Raw genomic sequence first — 14,147 nt, 5'->3', positions numbered from 1 at the left:
ATAAAAAATCTGCGCATGAGCAGTGACCTGCAAGAGGAAGACAAAAAGAAGAAGAAGAGGATGATGAAGAAGAAGAGGATGATGATGAAGAAGAGGATGATGATGACAAAGAAGAAGAGGATGATGATGAATAAGAAGAAGAGGATGATGATGACGATGAAGAAGAAGAAGAGGATGATGATGAAGAAGAGGAGGATGATGAAGAAGAAGAGGATGATGAAGAAGAAGAGGATGATGATGATGAAGAAGAAGAGGATGATGAAGAAGAAGAGGATGATGAAGAAGAAGAAGGATGAAAAATAAGAGGAATTCCAGTATGGCAAAAAGTGTCCCTGCAGAGAGCTCCGCTATTTCTTTGACAGTTCCTTGACATTTACAGCGGTTGCAACATTGTATCTATTTGTTTCCGAATAAAAACATCTGTATCCTAAATGGATACAAATAGATACATTGTTGCAACCACTATAAATGTCAAAGAACTGTCAAAGAAATAGCAGAGCTCTCTGCAGGGACACTTTTTGCCAGCTGTAGACGGGATGAAAATCAGCCGATTTTTTTTTACCATTGCTGGTAACGTCGCTTGAACGACCGATTTTTCATTTTTTAAAAGAAAAATTGGCCGTTTTTCTCCCCGTCTATGGTTTGCATTAGTTTTACCTCTCAACTTCAGGTTTAGTTATCCTGCCTGCTGTGTGTCTCATCACCAAGAGACCTCCAGCTGGGTGACCAGGCCTTATATCCCCCCCCCCCCTCCTGTCTGTACTGTGGCTAATATAATGCTCACAAATTGGACACTGTACCTAGCCAATGTATATTGGGCACGGCCTGCTTGGAAGTTCACAGAAGGCTGCTGTTTACCACTCATGTGAGATATGCTAAGGGAACAACAAAAGGCCAGAACTTGTAATACAAGTATGAAGTTAGAAAGTTTTGATGCTGCAAAACACTCAATGGTTTAAATACTGTATATTTCCATCTAACTAAAATATACTTGTAATTCTAACATTATTTACATCCATTAATGGAGATTTCACATAAACTCAATATATAACACTATTAAATAGACCTCGCTGGGTTTGCTTCAGTCCTGTAAAAATGTTACCTCACAGCCTGATTGTCTCCTTTCTCTGCTCCAACACTGATTACCCCAGGGAAGACAAATTATACCCCAGGTGGGAAGCAATGTGTGGCCAGTGCTTAACCCCTTATGTCCTGCTACAAACCTCCCACTGCCACCCATTACCTTATGAACCTTAAAATTCTATGTGGCAGATACACTCCATCCACAACTGACAGGAGCTGTTTGTCACAATGTGTGTGTATATACATATATGTATGAACAGTATATGAGGAGCCATTCTAGACTTATCAATGCCATTAAAGCAGTCAAGCCACTTTATGCAGAATGCATAATTTTGGAGGTTATTAAGATGGAACAAACTTAATTTTGCATAAGAATAACTCAACTTCATTGCATTTTATTTTGGCAGTGTGGAAATATGGCGAGAGAAGGATTACGTACTCTAGTAGTTGCCAAAAAATCATTATCAGAAGAACAATATCAAGATTTTGAGGTATGAAGAAGACATTTTACTCTCTCAGTTCCATGCATTGGCCAGTTAAATATTGTAGTGAATCATAATCATGGCGAATATGTATTTTGTTGAAACTATACACTACATGTATAAAGTACTGAAGTGCTTAGGGACTGATTTGTAAACCAAGTGTATAATCCAAACTAACACGTTCCTGTGTTAAAAATGGCTGTGTGTTTAAGTGGGTGCTGCAGTGACCGTCGGCTGGAACCAAACAAAACCAGCAAGGAAAAAATGTCACCAGCACACCGAGGACCACCAATATGGGTCCAAAGGTTTTAATAAACGATCACATAGTTACAGCAAGGCAACGTTTTGGAGTCTCGCAGGACCCCTTCATCACACATGTGACCACATTTTTTCCTTGCTGATTTATAAACCAGTCTGTCTTACCTGTACATTTACCAAGCTGTTCTGTTTTCTGCTTTTAGCCAGGTTTTTTCAGTCTAATTCTTGTTACAGATATTCCTGTTATCTTAATATATTTCATGAAGACTGAGATTGAGCTCTGCAGTCCCTTTTGCAGCAGTTGTTTTCTTACTGTGGTTCACAATCCAGCGCAATATAATTTTTTTTCTCTCTTTCGGTCAGTTGACCATGTCGACCGCACTTATACTTATCAGATGAGGCTTTCCTGGAAACTGTATATGCCGTCATAATGTTTGATACTGTACCTTGCGATATGGCAAATACATTGGCAACTTCCCAGTCCCAGAGGCACTGTCTAAGCAGGCACCAACAAATTTCCCTCTTTGAAGCTGTGACGTGACTCCATATTACTAGCAGCACGCTCAGTGAATGACAAAAGTGAGGCTTCCCACCTTTTAGCTAGGTGTCTCATCACACAACATAAGCAAAAGAATGTTACATTACTTCCATTTTTAATGGGAAACATGTCGTCACTTTCATACCTGCAAATCATGTAGTGTTTCCATTTTTGTGTCCAACACCTGTACATGCTGAGTTCAGGAAAGCAGAGTTGTGCTTTTTGGCACATAAGCACCATAAGACCTTCTTTATTTATGAGTCAAATCTGTAGTTATTTGTAGGTTTAAGTTACAATGAAGTAACAGGTTTGTATTTTATCAGATTAGAGTAATTCCAGTTAAACCCAGTGTTTAGCTACTTTCATTCAAAAATAATTATATAAGTGTCTTAAATGTTGCTAATTTATTTATACAAGACATTTGTGTTTAAATTAACGTCTGACAATCCCTGGCAAACCAGAAATGTGGGTGAGAGTGGGACTACTGTAGCCTTGAGTCAGCAGGCTATATTGCACCACACACAACAATCTCACTAAGAGCTGGGGAACAAGATGTTTAGGTGGGCATATAGAATGGAGAAATAGCATGCAATAGCCATCACCAGTTAGGTCTTAGTTCAATGTTCACATATTGCTGGTTGAAGGTGGTCAGGTGACAATGAAAGTCATGCTCTTTGAACATTATAGCAGAAGATTGTGATTGGCTAACCAAAATTGCAAATATGACATTATAGCATATGACAGTTGCTTCCGTTCACATGCATATAATTCGAGTGTGTGATTTAGATATTTGTCTAGTGTGACTCTACTAAAGGGAATGTCCTCAGGGCTCCTTCATACCAGGTGCATTGAGCTTTGTTGACCTGCTTTAATCAATGCAGGCTCAATGCAAGGGCACAAAGAAAACAATTGTTTCATATATGTATTGTTCACACCATACCTTTTGCATTACTGTGTGCTGCCTAAAAAGGCAACATGTCTGCATTTTTAGATAATGCAACGCACCATACCACATGTCAAAGCATGATCAATGCATTGCACCTCTCCTTCACTATACACACCTGGGAAGGTATAATACGGAGCATAATGCACACAGGCTGGTATGAAAGGGCCCTTAATATATATCAGTTCAATGTCTTTTTAATTAAGTTGTTTCAATAAGCAATTGATTATTTGTCTTTGTAAATTTGTGATGGTAGAATGTCACATGCTCTACTTTATTTGGGTTATTTTACATTTATGGATATTTAATTTTCTCAGGACTGAGAAATGTGTCTAAAATTGTATCTTGTGAAATGTCCTTTTGCTCAGAATCGATATAACCAAGCCAAGTTAAGTATGCATGACAGAACATTAAAGGTGGCAGCTGTGGTAGAGAGTCTGGAGAGAGAGATGGAATTGCTTTGTTTAACCGGTGTTGAAGATCAACTGCAAGCTGATGTCAGACCAACTCTGGAAATGCTGAGAAATGCAGGGATAAAGGTAAGGGCTCTGAGGTTGTATCCTGCACATAAATGTAATGATTCAAATAATGCCAATCATATAGACTTATGCTGGAGTCTGTGTACTTGTTATGTTGCATATCTCTATTTAACTTGTATTATACATTTTTTTCATTAGATCTGGATGCTCACAGGTGATAAATTGGAGACTGCAACTTGTATAGCAAAAAGTTCTCATCTAGTATCAAGAAACCAGGATATTCACATATTTAGACTAGTAAGTGTTCTAGTTTGTCACATACTTTTTTAGCATAATATTTGTCAACCAGATAGTGTTCTTTTCTTTCTTGTCCATTGAGAGACCTAGAAAGTTTGTAACCTTCAGGGTTAAAGTGGTTGTAAATTCTCAAGGTTTTTTAACTTTTGTGTGCAGCAGCCCCCCAATACTTACCTGAGCCCCAACTTGATTCAGTGATGTGCATGAGAGCCTCAGCTGTCCTGGATCTGTCACCTCAGTGGCTGAGACAGCAGGAGGTGCCATTGGCTCCCGCTACTGTCAGTCACAGCCAGTGAGGAGAGAGCAGGGGCAGGCCGAGCCACAACTGTGTGTGAATGGACACACAGAGCAGTGGCTCGGGAGCCCCCATAGCAAGCTGCTTGCTGTGGGGGCACTTGGCAGGAAAGAGGGGCCAGGAGCACCGGCAGGGGACCCAAGAAGAAGGAGGACTAAGGCTGCGCTATTCAAAACAACTGCACAGAGCAGATAAGTATAACATGCTTGCTATTTTAAAAAAAAAAGCCTTTACAATCACTGAGGATTTGACACTAGCAAACCAAAAACTAGGCCAACCCAGGGTACCCCTCCTACTTCAAGCATGCCTCGTCTTTTTGTAAGTGTTCTGGTTGGGTGGATATTTTCTCTTCAGCTCTACTGTGGTAAAGGCTAATATATTTCTTGCTAGCACTTTTTTCTTTCTTTGTAGTTGTGTACAAACAGTCTGCCCATACATGGATTGATGTTCGGCTCATCCATTTTGTTCCATGATTCTAGCAGGTGATCTGATTTTGAGCTGTACAAAAGAGATGGTCTACATCCCTCACACAGGGGCACTGAGCTTCTTAGTATGAAATTGAGGAGTTTTTTGAACATGCATTTAAACTGAGAAATGTGAGCAAGGATTTAATGATTTAATAAGAATTATCTGCTTGCTGACCCCCTCATGTATGAGTACAGTGGCAGAGAGGTTCTCCTGTGCCAGATCACATATCTGATACGTGATCCGGCTCTTCTAGGTAAGGGGTGCAGGCACGCGTGCCCGCCACCCCAGCTGTGCTGTAATTAGTCACAGCACAAGCTGATCAGCGGATCTTGGCCAATGATTTCCGGCTGGGACCTACTAGATATTAACCCCTTCCCAGTCAGTATCTTTAGTACAGTATCAGTGTATATTATTAGGACTGATAACTGTATTAGTGTCACTGGAGATGTCAGTGGCAGTTAGTCAGTTCCCACATAATATCAGTTAGTGTCAGATTGCCCGCCGTATCACATTCCCGCTATAAGTCACTTTTCACCACCATTACTAGTATAAAAAGATAAATAAATAAGAATTCCAGTGTCTAAAACAGTTTGTAGATGCTATAACTGTTGCGAAAACCAATCAATATATTGTTATTTTTTACCAAAAATATGTAGCAGAATACATTTTTGCCTAAATTTATGAGGAAATTTGTGTTTTCATTTTTTGGGGGGATATGTTTTATAGCAGAAAGAAATTATATTGAGTTTTCGCACAATTTCTGGTCTTTTTTCATTTATATCGCAAAAAATAAAAAAAACCCTATGGTGATCAAATACCAACAAAAGAAAGATCTATTTCTGTGAAAAAATTATATAAACTTCATTTGGGTACAGTGTTGCATGACCGTGCAATTGTCAGATAAAGTAATACAGTGCCAAATAGCAAAAAATGGCCTGGTCATGAAGGGGGTAAAATCTTCCAGAAGGCAAGTGTTTATTGTCCTTAGCAGGTCAAAACAAATGTGGAGATTTGTGTTGCTAAGGACTTGGCTGCTGGGGTAGTTAATTCAGTTAACCAATAGCCTACAGGGCAATTATACCCCCTTCCTGCCCAGGCCAATATCCAGCTTTCAGCGCTGTCACACTTTGAATGACAATTGCGCGGTCATGCAACACTGTACCCATATGACATTTTTAGCATTTTTTTGTGACAGATAGAGCTTTATTTTGGTGGTATTTAATCACCTCTGGGTTTTTTATTTTTTCTTAAACAAACCAAAAACCACTGAAAATTTTGAAAAAAAATTTTTTTCTTAGTTTTTGTTATAAAATTTTGTAAATAAATGATTTTTCTCCTTCACTGATGTGCGCTAATGAGGCTGCAATGATGGGCACTGATAGGCTGCACTGATGGACACTGATAGGTGGCACTGATGGGCACTGATAAGGCACTGGTAGGTGGCACTGATGGGCATTGACAGGCATCACTGATATATGGCACTGGCTGGCACTGATAGGCGGGACTGACTGGCACTGTTAGGTGGCACTGACTGGCACTGTTAGGCGGCACTGATAGGCAGCACTGATGCACACTGATAGGCAGCACTGACTGGCAATGATAGGTGGCACTGACTGGCACTGATAGGCATTGATAGGTGGCACTGACTGGCACTGGTGGGTGACACTGAAAGGCAGCTCAGATGGGCACTGAGAGCTGGCACTGATGGACACTGACAGGTGGCACTGCTGGGGCTACACTGATCATCAGGGCACACTGATCATCAGTGCCCTGATGATCAGTGCACATGTCCCTTCCGAGGAATGCCAATTACTGGCTCTGCTCTCCTCTCAAGCTGTCAGCGTGACAGCTCGAGAGGAGAGACATGCCGATAACCGGCATTTCCCTGTTTACATGCGATCAGCTGTGATTGGACACAGCTGATCACATGACCAAGCCGACATCTTCGGCTCTTTCCGTGATCGTTCATCTGCTGTGTCCGAGGGACACAGCGCACCGCCAATCGCCGCGCTGCGCACTCCCGGAGCCCCGCATGCTCGGTGAGAATGGGAGGAAGTCATATAATGTCCTCCCAGAACGAGAGAACCACCTTGTGCCCGTCATTGGACTATATAAGGCGGCCGGGAGGCGGTTAAAGTTTCTGGTGTTAAAAATAATATAGTAGATAGCAGGGTTTGTCACGTCATGTACACTAATGTAATGTATGTCTTTTTGCTGATGATATTGAAAGTGCTCAATAGGGTTAATAATCCTAGAGGTGTCTGTAACATGCAACGTGATTTGGCATTGCTGGAAGTTTAGTCAAAGCTGTGGAAACTGAAGTTCAATGTTTCTAAATGTAGAATAATGCACCTAGGGTAAAGGAATCCCTTGATATACTACATTTTTGGGGATACAGTATTACAGAGTAAAAAGATTTGGGAATATTTATTTCAGATGATTGCAAAATAAGCAGTGTGGCCATGCAGTGGGAAAAGCAAATAAAATTCTAGGATGCATCACTAGAGGGATCACCCAACAGGAGGAAGGATGACCTGATTCTCCTATGTCGATCTTTAGTTAGACCTCATTTAGAATATTGTTCTGGAGACCTTACTTAAAAAAAAGATATTGATAAGATATAACAGGTCCAGAAATGGGTAACAAGAATGGTGAGAGGTCTGAGGGATATAACTTATCAGGAGAGACTTTGGGAATTTAATATGTACAGTCTGGAGGAAAGAAGGGAAAGGGGAGACATGAGATATCAAGGGTGGGTATAAGGTTCAGGAGGGCAGTATTTTCAATATGAAGCCAAGATGAAAAATACAGGGACATGGCCTCAAATTAACAGGAGGAAAGTTCAAAACTTTGAAGGCATTATTTTACTGAAAGAATAGGTGATGCTTGGAATAGACTTCCAGCAGAAGTAGTGAGTCAATAAACAGTAAGTGGATTCAAACATGCTTGGGACAAACAAGAACCTATACTCAAACAAAAAAGTAACAAATACGTAAAAAAAAACATGTATAAATATAAAAAAAATGGACAGACTCGATGGACCACTTGTTTTTTTTTTGCCATCATTCTTCTATGTTTCTAAACCAGGACTGACCGATCAAAATCGCTAAAAACAAATCTCACCACTGCTGTGGTTGATCCTTTGATTATAAATCGCATGGAACCAGCATCCCAATATTTAAAATAGTGGCGTTAAGCATTGTACATATCATAAAAAAGCAAAAAAAAACAAAGATATTTTATTATTTTGGCAGTCAAAAGAAGGTACCAGCAACATTTGCTTATGAAAGCAGTCCATTTGAAGTTTTTAGATTTGATACATGAATATTAACTAATTGCTTGTTTAGCATAACACAAAACATCTAAGCAGAACAACAGTGGTGTGAGGCCTGTCGTGTCCACACTTTTCACAGTTATAGGCAAGTACATGATTAGTTTCCATGTCCATCTAAAAAGGAATATGCAAATACAGTAAAAAGTAAAAAATGTAGATTTGTAAACTTATAAATGCACCTTATACCCCTATTATCCTGGTTATCACACAACAGGCAACCTGTTGGGGGCATTGGACACATTTATATTTATCTTCTACTTGAAAGCCCAGTCCTGAGGACGCATTAACATAGGCCTTACAACATTGTTTTTCTGCTTAGGTGTTTTGTTTTAACACTGCCAGTGTGGAGGGCTTTTACGAGTACATGATGTTGGTGTCTTTTATGACAGATTAAATTAAATTAAATAAAAGGTATTAATTTAATTTGTGAATAACTTTGCAATGCTTTTTACCTGAATCACAATTGTAGTGTAATTTTAAAAGAGACAAATGATAGAATAAAATGTTTACTTATTATCTACAATAAAACTATTTTTTTAAACTAACTTACTTTTTATAAGACAGCATAAAAAATAAAGTCATGTTTGAGAGACATTATCACCAAAAGAAAGCCTTAAGCAAAAAAAAGAGAAAAAAATTGTTATATGTATTATAATGTTATCTTACCTGCTTGCCCGCCACCCTATAGCAGAAATACTGCTACAGGACAGCATGGCTGTGCAAAATCACGCATATATACATGATGTGCATTTCCGGGTAGGAAGCTCACACGCGTGATGCCCTACCAGCACAGCAGAGAAATACTAAGCAGCATGTCTCCGTAGAAAAAAAGCACACATAGTAAAAACACACACAGCACACAGTTAACCCTTTGATCACCCCAGATGTTAACCCCATCCTGCTCTGTGTCATTAGTACAGTATCAGTGCTTTTTATTAGCACCGATCACTGTATTAGTGTCACTGGAGATGTCAGTGGCAATTAGTCAGTTCCCACCCAGTGTCAAAATTCCCACTGCAGTCTGGCTATAAGTCGCTGATCGTTGCCATTACTAGTATAAAAATAATAAAAATTACAGTGTATATATACCGCCATTTGTAGACGCTATAATTTTCACGTAAACCAATTCATTTACATGTATTTGGATTTTTTTTAGCAGAGACATGTAGCAGAATACATTTTAGCCTAAATTTATGGCGAAATTTGATTTTTTTAATTTTTTAATTCTATATGTTTTATAGCAAAAAGTCAAAATATTGGGGTTTATTTTTTTCAAAATTGTCGGTCTCTTATTTTATATATTCAGTAACATCTATTAACCTTAAAAAAGACCGGATTGAAGCTTTACTTTTTAGGCCACTCCGTGGCCTACCTCGTAAACTTCGTTTGCTTGTAGGTTTTTTTTCTATGGCCACTAAACAAACTATTGCCAGCTCTTAGAAGTCCCCTAGTTTACAATTTGAGGAAGTCAGGTCTAGGATCCAAGGCTTCTTTATTAATGAGAAAATTGACAGCGAAATGGAGGACAACCATGACAGGCTCTTTTCAGTCTGGCAACCTTTGGTGGATTATTACTCAGTTTCACGCTTCACTACGAAACTCACTAATCTCTAATATGTTGAGATTTGCCCCTTCACTCCCTCTTTATGGGGGTCATGTATTCTGGCTCTCCTCATAGGCAAACTTCTTTCCTTTTGCTGGTCTATATACTTTCTCTTCCTGCACCCTTCCTTTTTTTCAGTCTCTTTTCGAGTTAGGGAGTCTAGTGCTCTTGACCCCCTCAGCTTTCCCTAGACTTCCTTTTATTTTTTCCTTATCTCTCTTCCTACATGGTTTATTTAGTGAAGACCGATTGGTCGTCACATGCTGTAGATACCTGGCAGTCCTATAATTCTCTGGAACATGTTTCCTCAGGATAGCAGGGCTCTCTACACTTTTGTTGTTTTTGTTGAATATTTCCTATGTATTCAATAGCATGAATGCAAGCTTCACAGTTTTCTGCTTTATGGTGCACCATCTAGGCCCCTGCGTGAGCCTTATATGTGTATTTATGTGTCCATGTATGATACTTTCATGTCCTCTATTTGCTGGTGCAACTTTGTATCACACGTGTTGTTTTGATTTGTATGTCTTTTTTTCACCATGTTTAATAAAGCTTTTGGTACCAGAAAAAATTATAAAAATAATAAAACATTAAATTGTAAAATTTTCGGTCTCTTTTTGTTTATAGTGCAAAAAATAAAAACCACAGAGGTGATCAAATACCACCAAAAGAAAGCTTTATTTGTGGTAAAAAGGGACATAAATGGCATTTATGTACAGCGTTGCATGATCGTGCAATTGTCAGTTAAATTAACGCAGTGCCATATTGCAAAAAATGGCCTGGTCAGGAAAGGGGGTAAATCCTCTGGAGGGCAAGTGGTTGAAGTATTACTAAACCCATAACAGTGAAATCAGTCTGTATATGCAGTAAAGCTTGCTTGTTATACTCACTGTGGAACATTACTGTGGAACATTACCTGCATAGAGTGTCTAACAAGACACCATGTTCTTTTTGCACACAAAGAAGAATTACCAAATAGGAAATAATTAAGCACATAAAATATATGAGAACATGTTAGGCACTCAGTAGAATATTTTAAATAATAATTATTTTTAAGGAATCTCAGGGAAACCAGCCATTTCACGTGCACTTTTAATTATAAAATGGTTTTATGTCCCCATATAAAAATGGTAAAGTTGTTAAGACTTCTTTTGCTGCCCTCCGATAAGACATATGTCTGTGTCTCATCTAAATGAAGCACTTTTCCGACAGAAATAATTATTAGAATATAATTTACATGTAAATGTAGTTTGTTGTGAAACAGAATAGCAGATTAGGCCCTGCAGTCTGCCATTTGCAATTAAATTATTAATGCTTCTGATAAAACTTCAGATCAATTTTTGTTGACCTTTTCGTAAAGTAACATCACAAATTAGGTTTCTTGAAGAAAATCTATTTAGTTTGAGTTTTTCTATAGCTTATAATAAGAAAAGAGACTACAATTATGTTAATTTGCTGTGTTGGGTCATTGAAATGAAATTCAGAGCTTTGATTGTTTCTCAGTGGTTAGCGTTATAAGGATGTATGCTAATCTTCTACAGTTTTCAGTATTGGTAATTAGTGCAGTGGATGATTCTTTATTTCTCATTGGCTGCTGAAAGTTCATTTACTTATAGAAATTTTTTTATGAATGATTTCATGGCTATCTGGACAACAGTAAAGCTTATAAATCCTGATCAACCAGACTATTGAGGCTTTATAGTAAAGGGTCAATCTGCCCCATGGTGCTGGGCTCAGTTATCTATTGTTTTATTCTTTCTTTTTTTTTTAATGTCAAAATATCCCCAACAAAAATGTTGGAAACTTGTGTTGAAGCAAAGCATATACCCCAAGCTGCTGCATATACCTTTGAACTGCCACTGTGTGTTTTCTGAAAGCCTTTCTGAACCTAGACACAACATATAGTATGATCTGGGCACGTTAAAAATGTTTTATATTTTCTTGTTATTGCATTGGGCTAGCATGTGAATGAACCCTTAAAAGTCATCTCATGGTACATACTTTTTTGCCTGCTGTTTAATACTATTGTCCTTGGACAGGTTCACTGTCAGTGCAAAGTATCTAAGATGTCAAGTACAAACAAGACCTGGACAAACACACATAAACATAAGGTTGAATTTAGTAGTGGGAACTGTAGCATGGAGGCCAGTCTACTAGCATTGACGTTGGCTTGTGCTGTAATGTCCATGGCCAGGGGTTGAGTGCGGAGAGCTCTTATGATCTGACTGTATGTAGGTTCTCTTTCTTTTGTGAACATCACATTCTGACAGGAGTGGCGTGGGGGGTGCACAATGCTGCTCCACGGGTATAAGCTTTGTTTGCCAAACAGAAAGCCACATAAAAGCTAAAATATCAAATCTCTTTTGTTACAAGTGGTTGGAATCAACAATTAGGCTCAGATTGTCCAACCCAACCCAAACTGAAAGATATGTTTCACATTACATTTATATTTTAAGCTGTGTCATATTAAATAGCCATAACAACCTTTCTATTCTTGTTGATACTTTTATATTTGTTTTGATTGCTATTTTTTTTTTCATTTTCAGTAGCACAGATGCCTTTATATTGCATGGGTACTCTGCCATTTTGCAATATTTCTTGGGCATTCGACCATTTTGCAGTCATGCATACCTGTATTCCACAATTGTGTTTTAGGAAACAGTAAAACTGATTTTGTTTTTTTAAAGGTAAGCAGTCGAAGCGAAGCTCACTTGGAACTTAATGCTTTCCGAAGAAAACATGACTGTACCTTGGTAATAGCAGGGGATTCTCTTGAGGTAAGATTATATGCAGACAGAATATATTATATGCAAATATAATATGTAAAATATGTCCTAAAGTATCTTGATTGAAATAGAATCAATATATTTGAAAATAAAATAGCGAATGTGATTGTCCCTGCATCGTGTGATTTGTGGATTATGGGGTGCAAGTGTTATATTGTAATAGTGTACTACCCTGTACAACTCTGTCTTATTAAGAAAAAGTCAAAGAAATAAAAGTGTAATATGTATTTACGTAAACATAAGTTGAAGTAAGGAGTTAGCCATTGGCCTCTGCTTCTGAAAAATACTGGTATTTCAAGCTGATCAAATAGCTTAAATTCATTTAGATTCATTTACTAAAGGAATAGAAATTGTTCCCTGAGAAAAGTGATTGTTGTGCATGCACATGATTAGATAATTAAAGAAAACACAGCTTTACCATATTTACCAAGCTCAGTGAACATTCACTTTGCAAAGTGAAATTGCCCCAAATGAGTCATTGACCTGACACAATATAGAGATCAGCAGTCCATATCTATTATGCTGCATGCTGGTTCTGAATCTGTATCCCAGAATTATTGAAGCTGTATTCACACAATTAGAACTTTCCAAAGGAGGTCAGCAATGGCAGCCCTGCCTATTTCTCTTAATACAAATTTAATTTAAAACTATGTTGTTCAGTACTAAATCCAATGATTCAGCAGTAAGGTTGTGCCTAAAGTATAACTAAAGGCAAAACATTATCTTTAGTTTTGGACAGAGTGGAGATGGATTAGAGACCTATTAGTTTTTGGGGTTTTTTGCTGCCTGTACCCCCATTAAGGAGCTTCACTCTCTCTGTCTGTCCTGTTTACCATTATCATTGAAAGTAAAAGAAACCCCAAATTTTGGGTTGTCCCAAGAAAAGTAATAGAGGAGAATTTTTCCAATGGGGACACTGGTTCTGGTGACCTGGGGGTCCCTAAGGAATTCCCTTAAGTTACAGAGATTTTCTCACTTCCTGTTTTGGCTATGGGACAGAAAGTGAAGATAAATCTCCCCAATAGGACACAGAAAAAATAAACTGACAGGGGTTATAACTCTCCCTTCTAATCCAATGTCTATAGTTCTACTTTAGGGCAGTAACTATTAGGAATCAGTTATGGTTGGTTGCTGTGGCATAGTACATCGCTGCCTTCTGTTCTGCCTTTTGAAAAAGCCTAATAGTTTTGATTTATACCTTCCATTACTGACATTTTGTAAAGTATATTAAATGCTGTATCTCTTTGCACCCTCTAGGTGTGTTTGAAGTATTATGAGCATGAATTTGTTGAACTTGCCTGCCAGTGTCCTGCTGTTGTGTGCTGCCGATGTTCACCAACACAGAAAGCTCAGATTGTAAAGCTCTTACAGCAACACACAGGAAAACGCACATGTGCTATAGGTGAGGCAGCAATGCCAGTGTAATATTGATAGGACCACTGCCTTGTTATAAAGCTAAAGCCTCACATGTTATACTGTGCCTTGTATAAAAAATGTGAATGAAATAGAAAAAATAAATTTCTACCTGACCTTTTAAATCTTATGTGTATTCAGGTCTATTCACATCCCTGAACATAAAGT

General features: G+C 38.3%; 1 protein-coding gene across 2 annotated transcripts in view; it reads left to right on the top strand.

The window, feature by feature from the left end:
• The window catches only part of ATP9B (ATPase phospholipid transporting 9B), a 451,056-nt gene that overhangs the window by 397,699 nt on the left and 39,210 nt on the right, over positions 1-14,147 (top strand). For both annotated transcript variants that reach the window (XM_089682349.1, XM_089682348.1), the window contains exons 18-22: positions 1,491-1,574; positions 3,673-3,843; positions 3,982-4,080; positions 12,468-12,557; positions 13,824-13,968. In XM_089682349.1, the coding sequence (XP_089538475.1) occupies positions 1,491-1,574; positions 3,673-3,843; positions 3,982-4,080; positions 12,468-12,557; positions 13,824-13,968 (589 nt within the window). The remainder of the gene's footprint in view (positions 1-1,490; positions 1,575-3,672; positions 3,844-3,981; positions 4,081-12,467; positions 12,558-13,823; positions 13,969-14,147) is intronic.

This window comes from Staurois parvus, unplaced genomic scaffold (genome assembly GCF_062004578.1).
Source record: "Staurois parvus isolate SC_StPar_1 unplaced genomic scaffold, SC_StPar_1.0 ptg000287l, whole genome shotgun sequence".
NCBI lineage: Eukaryota > Metazoa > Chordata > Amphibia > Anura > Ranidae > Staurois > Staurois parvus.
This window is presented reverse-complemented; position numbering and strand designations above follow the sequence as displayed.